The 12397-nt window shown below is 49.0% G+C and overlaps 1 protein-coding gene across 5 annotated transcripts in view; it reads left to right on the top strand.

Annotated features, from left to right (window-relative positions):
- Window positions 1–12397, top strand: part of LOC122542112 (voltage-dependent T-type calcium channel subunit alpha-1I) — a 483496-nt gene that overhangs the window by 452663 nt on the left and 18436 nt on the right. For all 5 annotated transcript variants that reach the window (XM_087978229.1, XM_087978227.1, XM_087978226.1 and 2 more), the window contains 2 exons: window positions 2898–3031; window positions 9318–9388. In XM_087978229.1, coding sequence (XP_087834355.1) covers window positions 2898–3031; window positions 9318–9388 — 205 coding nt within the window. The remainder of the gene's footprint in view (window positions 1–2897; window positions 3032–9317; window positions 9389–12397) is intronic.

The following is a 12397-nucleotide window of genomic DNA, read 5'->3' as shown; positions in this document are numbered from 1 at the left end:
AATCCTGAATTGCTGCGGAACATTCCGGCAAAGATTATCCATGGCATCCCAACAGCAACTGTTGGACGTGAAATATTCATAACAACACTGACTTTGACTGTGCAAATTAAATGGTTCAAACAAAAAATAAATTGCAGCTGGAAGTAACGTAATGATGTAGTGTCTCAGGAGGAGTGAGGGCAGACAGCTCCCTCTTTAAAGAATCTTGTTCATCCATAGCAAATCGGTATTTAAACTCTGGTTGATCATTCATCTCTTTGAACTGGTAGCAAAATTAATTTATAGCATGAAAACAGAAAATAACTCATTGTGAAGCTCAGACCAAACACTCAGGAAATGGTCGTGTAAATAAGGTGGAGAGTGTGATTGGAACCATCTGACTAATTCTGAGTCATTGTTCAGCTTTTGTGCCATCTTTTCCAACTCTCTTGCCCTTCCCCAGTTTTGGGGATGAATTTGTTCCATGCTTTGAATGTTCTAAAATGGACCATAAAAACACTTTTAACCCAATCGGCTCTATCAGAGGCTGACACAGATGCATCTTATCCTCAATACACCCTCCCTCCACCCAAATTTAGACTCTGCTCCAATTTCCACACCCTACCCAATAGAGTCATACAGCATGGAAACAGACCCTTTGGTCCAACCAGTCCATGATGAATATAATCCCAATCTAAACCAGTCCCATCCACCTGCCCTGCTCCTGGCCCATATCCCTTCAAACCCTTTCCTATTCATGTACTTATCCAAATGTCTTTTAAATGTTGTATTTGTATTGCATCAAGTACTTCTTCTGGCAGTTTGTTCTACACAGGTACCACACTCCTTATAAAAATTATTGCCCCTCAGGTCCTTGTCTCCTCCCACCTCAAAAATATGCCCCCTAGTTTTGAACTCCCCCACCCCGGCTATTCACCTTATCTAAGTCCCTAAAACTTTAGCAACCTCTGTAAGGTCATCCTTCCTTCGCTGTAGTGAAATTCCTTAAATATATTCAGTGACCCAGCCTCCAGCCTTCCCTGGTAGAAAATTCTACAGACTGACCATCGTCTGAGTGAAGAAATGTTTCCTCATGTCAGTCTGAAATGGTCTACCCCGTATCCTGACTCTGCATTTCCCATGACAAAAGCACCCAAACTACACATCCCTGGATACTTTCCCAAGGCCAATCCATCCTAACCTGTACATCTTTGGGACTGTGGGAGGAAACTCGCTCAGACACTGGGAGAATGTGCAAACTCCACACACACAGTCTCCCGAGCGTGGAATCGAACCTGGGTCCCCAGCACTGTGAGGCAGCAGTGCTAACCATCGTGCCAACCAGTTCTACCTCAACATGAATGCTCCTCCAATCCTCCATTTCTCTCGGGCTCTGCGTTCAGGATGCCATCCTCCACTCTGCCAGCCTCAGACTGTGTGTTGAAAGATGGGATGCTGGAAAAGCACAGCAGGTCAGGCAGCATCCGAGGAGCAGGAGAGTCGACATTTCGGGCATAAGCCCTTCATCCCCCTAACAAAGGGTTCATGCTCAAGACATCGACTCTCCTGCTCCTCAGATGCTGCCTGACCTGCTGTGCCTTTCCAGCACCACACTTTTCGGCTCTGACTTTCCAGCATTTGCAGTCCTCACTTCCTCCCACACTGTGTGTTGCTCACTGAGTAATGTGATGTGCTGCTTGCTGCAGTAGAATAGCGAGGCAAACTCTTCCTAAGTCTCATGTGTGAGGAAAGGCACTTGGACAAAGCTCGGAGTTCAGCGAAGGTTAGGATTATTGTTTGAGAGAGTGAGGGATAAGGTTAGGGAATGTGGAATGACCTGGGAATACTGAGGAAACATCAGTGCAAGTTCCTGTCTTCCTGTCCCCGTGTGAGTGAGACATGTTGGTTAGACATTGCACGGACTGATTGGGAGGATGTGACTTCAGTCGCTGTCAGCACCTGATCATAGGAGCTACAGAAGGAATCAATCTACTTTACATCTCAAAGGTCCATTCAGAGTTTACACGTCCCCAGTTTTATTTTCCATCACCTGGGGGTATAATCACCGTTTTATTGTTTATTATTGTTATTATTATTCCTGGTCTGTGAGTTACGACTGTTCTCACAACAAAATCGCTTCACTAAATTAGTCAGCAAGACAAGCCAAGCTTTGACTCGACTCGAGCTCTCTCAAACATGCTGCCAGGAATCAATCAATCCCAGCGGCAGCTCCCAGCCAAACGTTCAAATATTCCGGGGTCTGGATCATAACATTATACAATGCTGCATGAAACTGTCACAGCAGGACCCATGCTGTCCCTGTCCTGGGAGTGTTTGATGGGAGACAGTGTAGAGGGAGCTTTACTCTGTATCTAACCCCGTGCTGTCCCTGTCCTAGGAGTGTTTGATGGGGGGACAGTGTAGAGGGAGCTTTACTCTGTATCTAACCCTGTGCTGTCCCTGCCCTGGGAGTGTTTGATGGGGGGACAGTGTAGAGGGAGCTTTACTCTGTATTTAACCCTGTGCTGTCTCTGTCCTGGGAGTATTTGATGGGGGGACAGTGTAGAGGGAGCTCTATTCTGTATCTAACCCTGTGCTGTCCCTGTCCTGGGAGTGTTTGATGGGGACAGTGTAGAGGAAGCTTTACTCTGTATCTAACCCTGTGCTGTCCCTGTCCTGGGAGTGTTTGATGGCGGACAGTGTAGAGGGAGCTTTACTTTGTATCTGCTGGGAGGTGATGCAGCTTTAGATGTGGTTGAAAGTTGCTAGACAACTTCAGACATGTCTTTTCCTTCCTTCCATGTGAATCCAGGGCAGGTTTATTGACTCAGACCTGTTCTGATATCCCCTGCAGTCGATGAGAAAGTGAAACCCATTGTGGGTGAGCCCTGACTGGGATCTGTATTTGTGTGGAACAGGTGGAACCAACTGGACCTGGCCATCGTGCTGCTCTCTGTGATGGGGATCACTCTAGAGGAGATCGAGATCAGTGCTGCCCTGCCCATTAATCCCACCATCATCCGGATCATGAGGGTTCTCCGGATTACTCGGGGTAAGTGATAGGTCGTACCTGAGGCCTTCCTCAGACAGCAGCGGGTACTGAGCAGTACCTGCAGAGGAAGATGGAGTACAATATATCGTAGGAAATGGCTAAAAAGGGCAGGTCAGAATCCTGCAGCGAGTAACTCCCCTCCTGTCTCCCAAAAGCCTGTCCACCATCAACAAGGCACAAGTCAGGAGTGTGAGGGAATACTTCCCACTTGCCCTGAATGGGTGCAGCTCCAACAACACTCAAGAAGGGGACCATTCAGCCCAAGATGTATCTGCTGGCTCTTTGAAGGAATTATCCAATTTGTCATCCTGAGCAATACGTAACCTATTCTCCAAATCCCTCATTGAGACTACTGAAGCCACTTTAATCGTGGGTACATTTCCAAACCTTCCTAACATCAAGCATCCAAAACTAAGTGGAGCTGACATCTGCCCAGCACTCTGTCTGATTGCAGTAACATTTCCATTCTTCTCAATATTCTCCTGTAATGCTGAGTAGAAATTCCATTAGTGTTGCTGATCACTTGCTGCTTCAGTGAGCTATTCCACTCCCAAACTCCTGACATTCTCCAAACAGCTCCCCAGTTCCTGATTTGCCTGTGACTGTTTATTTAGGATGCAGACAGGGAGCTGTATAGTTTCACAATGTATAATATTCCGATACAAACCCTGAAATCATTTACCTTTGAGTGACCTTATCACCACCTGTTGTCAGTCTGCCCTCTCCCGTGCTCTGTGAAGTCCAAACACATTTTCGCTCTTTGCAATTCACCACAGCTCCTAGTTCAGTGTCCCTTGTGAGTTTAGGCACAGTTCATTCTCTCCCCACTGTCCATTCTCATTTATGACTGATATCCCATCACAACAACGAGCACCCCGAGCTACAAATCTTCGCACAAACTTTGAATCCCGTCTTAAACTGGAATTACAATTCGGTTTATTGTCACCTGTACTGAAGTTACAAAAGGACAGGAGTACAATGAAAAGTGTACAATGTCACTAACACCTGGCACCATCTTAGGTACAAAGTACCTTGGTACAGTCCAAGGCTTAAAAAATAGAGAAAACAAAGAAAAGCTTACACCACGTTACAGATGTACAATAGTGTAAGAAATAAAGTGAAAACTTTAGACATTACATGACATTGGTGTCATGCTGTTCTCAAATCCACTGATGTTTAACTCTTTACTTGTAGAGCTGATGACCAAGTTTCAATTATATAGGAACAGCAGAGATTAGAGACAACTGCATAGAAACAGGCAGTTCGGCCCAAGTGCTCCATGCTCACCCCCCTCGTTTCTCCTCACCTTATCCTTCTATAAATTTTTTCTATGGGATGTGCAAGTCACTGGCTAGGGCAGCATCTATCGCCCATCCCTAATTGCCCAGAGGGTAGCTAAGAGTCAACCCCATTGCTGTGGATCTGGAGTCACATGCAGGCCCAGAGCAGATAAGGATGGCAGAATCCTCAAACATTCCAGAAGATTCCCCCAGCCTCTGGAACTGTTCGGGCGCCATTAGCTATGCAGCTGCTGCAGCTACCATCCCCACGGTGATGAATGACGTCGCTTCCCCCCCCCACCCTATCATGACCACTTCCGCCCCTCACAATTCCTCATGCACCGCACGTGACATCATTTCCACCCTCACATCATCGCTGGTGTCACACGCTCAGTGACTTCCCCCCCCCCCCCCCACTGCCGTGTTCGCCACCACTTCTGCCCCCACCAACACCACTCACCTGCATTCTGCTGACACGCCCCCCACAGATCCCACTGTCACCATCCCCATCCCCAGAACCCTGAGGGAACACCACCCCTGCTCATGACTCCACCCCCATTCCCCCCACCACCACACCCACTCCAGTTACCGGCTCCGCCCCCAATCCCAGCTCCACACCCACACCAGATCCCAGCTTCCAGCCCTGCCGAGTTTTCACTATCCCTCCAGACCTTCCCCTCACTGAGGACAAACGATCAGTTCTCAGCAAAGGACTCACCTTCATCCCCCTCTGTCCACACATCAATGAATTTAATACACGCCGTGATGTCGAGCACTTCTTCTGCCACCTCCGCGCTTACTTTCACAATCAGGACTCCCGCCCACCTTCCCTTCGCCCGCCTCCAACACACTGCATCCACCTGGACACCCCGTGCTGGCCTATTACCCACCCTCGACCTCTTCATTTCCAATTGCCGCTGGGACATTAACTGCCTCAACCTGTCTACCCCCCCTCCTCCACTCCAACCTCTCACCCTCACAACGCGCAGCCCTCCAATCCCTCTGCTCCAATCCCAACCTCACCATCAAGCCAGCGGATAAAGGGGGCGCAGTGGTAGTCTGGCGCACTGACCTCTACATTGCTGAAGCCAAACGCCAACTCGAGGACACCTCTTCCTACTGCCCCCTCGACCATGACCCCACCCCCCATCACCAAACCATCATCTCCCAGACCATACAGAACCTCATCACCTCAGGAGATCTCTCACCCACAGCTTCCAACCTCATAGTCCGGGAACCTCGCACTGCCCGATTCTACCTCCTTCCCAAGATCCACAAGCCTGACCACCCTGGCTGACCCATTGTCTCAGCATGCTCCTGCCCCACTGAACTCATCTCTACCTACCTCGACACTGTCCTATCCCCCCCAGTCCAGGAACTCCCGACATATGTTCGAGACACCACCCATGTCCTCCACCTCCTCCAAGACTTCCGTTTCCCCGGCCCCCAACGCCTCATCTTCACCACGGATATCCAATCCCTCTAAACCTCCATCCACCATGACCAGGGACTCCAAGCCCTCCGTTTCTTCCTCTCCCAACCTCCCCAACAGTACCCTTCCACCAACACTGTCATTCGTTTGGCCGAACTGGTCCTCACCCTCAACAATTTCTCGTTCGAATCCTCCCACTTCCTCCAGACCAAAGGGTTGGCCATGGGCACCCGTATGGGCCCCAACTATGCCTGTCTCTTTGTTGGCTACGTAGAACAGTCCATCTTCCGTAATTACACCGGCACCACTCCCCAGCTCTTCCTCCGCTACATTGATGACTGCATCGGTGCCACCTCGTGCTCCCGCGAGGAGGTTGAACAATTCATCAACTTCACCAACACATTCCACCCTGACCTTAAATTTACCTGGTCCATCTCTGACACCTCCCTCCTCTTCCTGGACCTCTCCATCTCCATCAGTGACGACCGACTTGACACTGACATTTTTTAAAAACCCACCGACTCCCACAGCTACCTAGATTACACCTCTTCCCACCCTACCTCCTGCAAAAATGCCATCCCGTATTCCCAATTCCTCTGCCTCCGCTGTATCTGCTCCCAGGAGGAGAAAGTGAGGTCTGCAGATGCTGGAGATCAGAGCTGAAAATGTGTTGCTGGAAAAGTGCAGCAGGTCAGGCAACATCCAGGGAACAGGAGAATCGACGTTTCGGGCATAAGCCCTTCTTCAGGAACTGCTCCCAGGAGGACCAGTTCCACCACAGAACATACCAGATGGCCTCCTTCTTTAGAGACCGTAATTTCCCTTCCCACGTGGTTAAAGATGCCCTCCAACGCATCTCGTCCACATCGTGCACCTCCGCCCTCAGACCCCACTCCTCCAACTGTAACAAGGACAGAACGCCCCTGGTGCTCACCTTCCACCCTACCAACCTTCGCATTAACCATACCATCCGCCGACATTTCTGCCACCTCCAAACTGACCCCACCACCAGGGATATATTTCCCTCCCCACCCCTTTCCACCTTCCGCAAAGACCGTTCCCTCCGTGGCTACCTGGTCAGGTCCACACCCCCCAACAACCCACCCTCCCATCCTGGCACCTTCCCCTGCCACCGCAGGAATTTCAAAACCTGCGCACACACCTCCTCCCTCACCTCCATCCAAGGCCCCAAAGGAGCCTTCCACATCCATCAAAGTTTTACCTGCACATCCACCAATATCATTTATTGTATCCGTTGCTCCCGATGCCATCTCCTCTACATTGGGGAGACTGGGCACCTCCTAGCAGAGCGCTTTAGGGAACATCTCTGGGACACCCGCACCAATCAACCACACTGCCCCGTGGCCCAACATTTCAACTCCCCCCTCCCAGTCTGCCAAGGACATGCAGGTCCTGGTCCTCCTTCACCGCCGCTCCCTCACCACCAGACGCCCGGAGGAAGAACGCCTCATCTTCCGCCTCGGAGCACTTCAACCCCAGGGCATCAATGTGGACTTCAACAGTTTCTTCATTTCCCCTTCCCCCACCTCACCCTAGTTCCAAACTTCCAGCTCAGCACCATCCCCATGACCTGTCCTACCTGCCTATCTTCCTTCCCACCTATCCACTCCACTCTCCTCTCTGACCTATGACCTCCATCCCAAATCCCCACTCACCTATTGTACTCTATGCTACTTTCTCCCCACCCCACCCCCTCTCATTTATCTCTTCACCCTGCAGACACCCTGCCTCTATTCCTGATGAAGGGCTTTTGCCCAAAACGTCGATTTTCCTGCTCCTTGGATGCTGTCTGACCTGCTGTGCTTTTCCAGCACCACTCTGATCTTGACCAAGGATGGCAGTTTCCTTCCCTAAAGGCCATTAGTGAACCAGATGGGTTTTTCCAATAACTGACAATGGATTCATGATCATTGTGAGGCTCTTAATTCCAGATTTTAAAAAAAATTGAACTCAAAATCTACCATCTGGTATGGCAGGATTTGAACCCAGGTCTGCAGAACATTAGCTAGGCCTCTGGATTAACAGTCTAGCAATGCCACAATTAGGCCATTGCCTCCCCCTAGTGCGTAGCTATCTCAGACAGCAACCCTGTCACTGTGCTGTCTGGAGTCACATGTCGGTCAGACCAGGTAAGGATGACGGGATTTGCTCTCTAAAGGGCATCAGTGAACCAGTCAGATGTTCACAGCAGTCGACGATAGTTTCATTGCCACAGTTGCAGGGGTGAGTTTTTGGTTGAATTTAGGTTCCACCCAGCTGTCATGGTTGGCCCAAGACATTGATCTGGAACTCGAGACAACTCGTCCAGTAACATTACCACTAACCCACCACTGCCCCCACCTGTGCTCACTCAATTTCTCCTGCAATGTAGCAATGCTGTCTAACTCCAGTTAGTCCTTACTTTTAGATTCCATGCTCTCACTCCTTCCGGGAGTCACTCCTTCACATCCCCATTGGGGAACTGAGGTTTGATCACCCGATGTGACTCACCACCGGCGTAACAAGGAACTATTGCCTGAACTGTTGAAAGGGTTAACCAGCAACAGCAAGCTCTCTGGGGGTGCGTGTGCAGTGGGGGCGAAGGGGGGGGGTGTTAGAGAGATGGTGAAGCCATCTACCCTCAGGGAAAATATTTTGTAGTTGTAACCATGTCGAATGTCCCAGCCCAGAAAGGGACCATTCAGCCCATCTGCTCCATGTTTGTGTCTCTGAGCAAGCTTCCTCGGACTGTGCAGCACCTCATAGAGTCACAGAGTCCTACAGTACACAGACACGCCCTTTGGTCCAAACTGCTCCATGCCAACCAAAACGTCCATCCAGGTTAACTCCATTTCCCTGCACTTGGCCCATATCTTTCTAATTCTTATGTATTTGTCCAAATGCCTTTTCAATGTTGTTAATGTACCCGCCTCAGCCACTTCCACTGGCAATTCATTCCATATGCGTACCACCCTCTGTGTAAAAAAGTTACCCCTCGGGTTCCCTGTTATTCTTTCCCCTCTAACCTTAAACTATTGCCCTCCAATCCTTGATTCCCCAACCCTGGGAAAAAGACTGAGTGCATTCACCCTATCCATGTCTCTCATGATCTCATCCATTTTTCTAAGATTCCCCCCTCAGTCTCCTACACTGTAAAGATAACTTGTCGAACCTCTCCCTATAACTTAGACCACTGAGTCCAGGCAACATCCCTAGAAATTTCTTCTGCACACTTTCCAATTTAATAACATCCTTCCTGTAGCAAGGTGACCAAACCTGCACACAACACTCCAAGTGCAGACTCACCAACATCCTTCCTATGCAACATAACTCCCCAACTTCGATACTCAATGCCCTGACTGATGTAGGCCAGTGTGCCAAAAGCTTTCTTCACTACCCTGTCTACCTGGGACTCCACTTTCAGGGAACCCGTGCACCTGAACTCCAATCTCCCTCTGTTCCACTACACTCCTTAAGGCCCTACCATTCAGCATGAAACACTTGCTTTGACTTGACTTTCCAAAATGCAAACTTGACTTTCCTCACTCTTATCTTTCCATTTTGATTTTCTCAGTGCTAAAACTGCTGAAGATGGCCACCGGAATGAGGGCCCTCCTGGACACCGTAGTACAGGCCCTGCCTCAGGTAAACCAACAGGCCTGCCTCATACCCATCGATTTCATGTTTTTCTTCACATTTTCATGCAAAGCTTTCACAAACTGGAGAGAATTTGTGAGGGCTGTTCTACAGGAATACACTGCGGTGGGCTTTCTGGTGACCAATGAACCTTACAAAACCAAGGGATCTCTGGTTAGCAGCTAAGTCTGAATGTCAGCCACTGTGTACTGGTCTTGAATGATAATTAACTGTAGCTGTTGAAGGTAAAATCAGTCAGGGTTCCCGAGAGTCCGAGCAAGCCCTGCAAGAGTGATCTTAAGCATAAGGTTGGGTTGTTAAGTAAATCCAATGCTGTGCTCGCTGTCACTGGGTCAAAATCCTGTGCACGGACTGCAGCGGTTCAGTAAGGCAGCTCACCATCACCTTCTCAAGGGGCAACTAGGAATGGGACAATAAATGCTGGCCCAGCCAACGATTCTCAGGTCCCACAAGAGAATTTTAATAAAGACAGATTTTAACTCTGAGGGGAATCAAGGGTTAATGGGGAAAGGCAGGAAAGTGGGGCTGAGGGTGATCCAATCAGCCATGATCACATTGAATGGTGGAGCAGACTCGATGGGCTGAATGGCCTGCTCCTGCCCCCATGTCCTGTGCTCCTGGAGTCACCAGGGTTTGAAGATTAATCCCCAAAGAAAATGATAGGGGCATATTTTTTAAAAACGCTTCCTTTGAACACCTCATTCAATGGAAATGGAAGAGTTGGTGTGTAAAAGGTTGTTTATTTGTTTTGGGGAAATCAAGGTGGGGAGGCAGGGAATGGGGTGTGGAACATGTTGGAACCCCATTGGAATGAAGCTGGTAACCACCTACAGGGTAGGATGGGAATACTTGCCCCTTCCACTGATGGTGAGATTGGGCAAGACCTAAACGGATGAGTTTGCACCTATTTGGGGCATTAGATGCCCAGTTTTATTACCAAGATGCACCAGTACAGGTGATACCTCGAGAGAAAATCATCTCAGTATTAAGCAAAAAGTATTAACTAGGACAACACATCCATCCTAGGACAAGCCAAACAGAGACACGCACAAGCAGTCTGAGGAGCATGGTATTCCAATTGGAAGTCTATCAACAAACACATTGATTCAAATCCCATCTACCACCCTCTGAGAAAAAGGACAGGAAATGACATCACCAACCCAAAGGAACCTAAACCCATAAATAGAAAGTGGGCCATACCACCAGCACTTCACCGGAGGCTCACTGATGATGTTACCTAGTATGGTGATGAAATATCTGAAAACAACCCTTCCAGCTCAGCGAGCAAACTTACACCCACATACTGAGTTGTTTTCACTTTCTCTGAACTCTTGTCTATCTGATAGAGACACAGAATACCATCCCTACAGTGTGGAAGCAGACCTTCCACAATAACTCTCTGAAAAGTGTCTCACTGAGACCCACCCCCACGCCCACCTCCTACCCCGTAACCCTCATTCCCCATGGCTAACTCACCCAGCCTATACATCCCTGGACACTGTGGGCAGTTTAGCCCAGCCAATCCACCTGAACCTGCACATCTTTGGACTGTAAGAGGAAACCCATGCAGACGTGGGGAGAACACACAAAATTCACACAGTGACCCGAGGCCGGCGCTGTGAGGCAGTAGTGCTAACCACTGAGCCACTGTGTCACCCTGTTTGAGAGCAGGCCATTTCACTGATGGCCAAAAAGACCTCTCACTTCTGGATTTAATGGGAAGACAGGAAAATGTCAGGAAATGACATCACCAACCCAAAGAAACTTAAACCCATAAATAGAAACCAATATTTGGAGGATATTAAGGCTATTGGAAGTATACAGTAGAGGGAGCAATGAGAGTGTGAGAGAGACAGGGAGACTGGTTTTATTAAGAGAGCTTCTGTAAACTGGAGTTATTCCTCAGTAATGGCGAGGAACAATTATCATTGGTGCACCTCGGATTCGAGAGAACATTGACTATGAAGGGTTGGGCAGCACGGTGGCACAGTGGTTAGCACTGCTGCCTCACAGCGCCAGAGACCCAGGTTCAATTCCCGCCTCAGGCGACTGTCTGTGTGGAGTTTGCACATTCTCCCCGTGTCTGCGTGGGTTTCCTCCGGGTGCTCTGGTTAGGTTAGGGTGAATTGGCCATGCTAAATCGCCCGTAGTGTTATGTGAAAGGGTAAATGTAGGGAAATGGGTCTGGGTGAGTTGTGGGTCGGTGTGGACTTGTTGGGCTGAAGGGCCTGTTTCCACACTGTGGGTAATCTAATCTAATCTAAGTTGCTTCTACCTTGTTCCAGACAGCAGAGAGCACTGCCCCTGTATTGGACACAGTTAAATTCAAATGTGAATCAGCAGAATAATATTTCAATGATGTGAGTGGTCACTCTGCAGAACAAGATCCCCAGGGAGAGAATAGAGGCCCTGAAGGATAAATCATTCAAAACAAATCAGATGGATTCTTTCCAAAAATAATATCTTGGGGCATAAATAGGAAAAAAAATAGAAAGGAAGGTTTTCAGATCAGTAACAATCTGCCCACGGGAAAAAAAACGCAGTGACATTCCCAGGACAGGCACAGCATGGGGTTAGATACAGAGTAAAACTGCCTCTACTGTCCCCCATCAAACACTCCCAGGACAGGCACAGCATGGGGTTAGATACAGAGTAAAGCTCCCTCTACACTGTCCCCATCAAACACTCCCAGGACAGGGACAGCACAGGGTTAGATACAGAGTAAAGCTCCCTCTACACTGTCCCCATCAAACACTCCCAGGACAGGGACAGCACAGGGTTAGATACAGAGTAGAGCTCCCTCTACACTGTCCCCATCAAACACTCCCAGAACAGGGACAGTACGAGATTGATACAGAGTAAAGCTCTCTCTACACTGCCCCCCATCAAACACTCCCAGAACAGGGACAGCACAGGGTTAGATACAGAGTAAAGCTCTCTCTACACTGTCCCCCATCAAACAGCCCCTGACCGTGTGTTTACAGCGTTTGTATTTAC

Source organism: Chiloscyllium plagiosum, unplaced genomic scaffold, assembly GCF_037043375.1.
Source record: "Chiloscyllium plagiosum isolate Xiang-an unplaced genomic scaffold, Cpla_swu_hap1 HiC_scaffold_33, whole genome shotgun sequence".
In the NCBI taxonomy this organism is placed as follows: domain Eukaryota; kingdom Metazoa; phylum Chordata; class Chondrichthyes; order Orectolobiformes; family Hemiscylliidae; genus Chiloscyllium; species Chiloscyllium plagiosum.
This window is presented reverse-complemented; position numbering and strand designations above follow the sequence as displayed.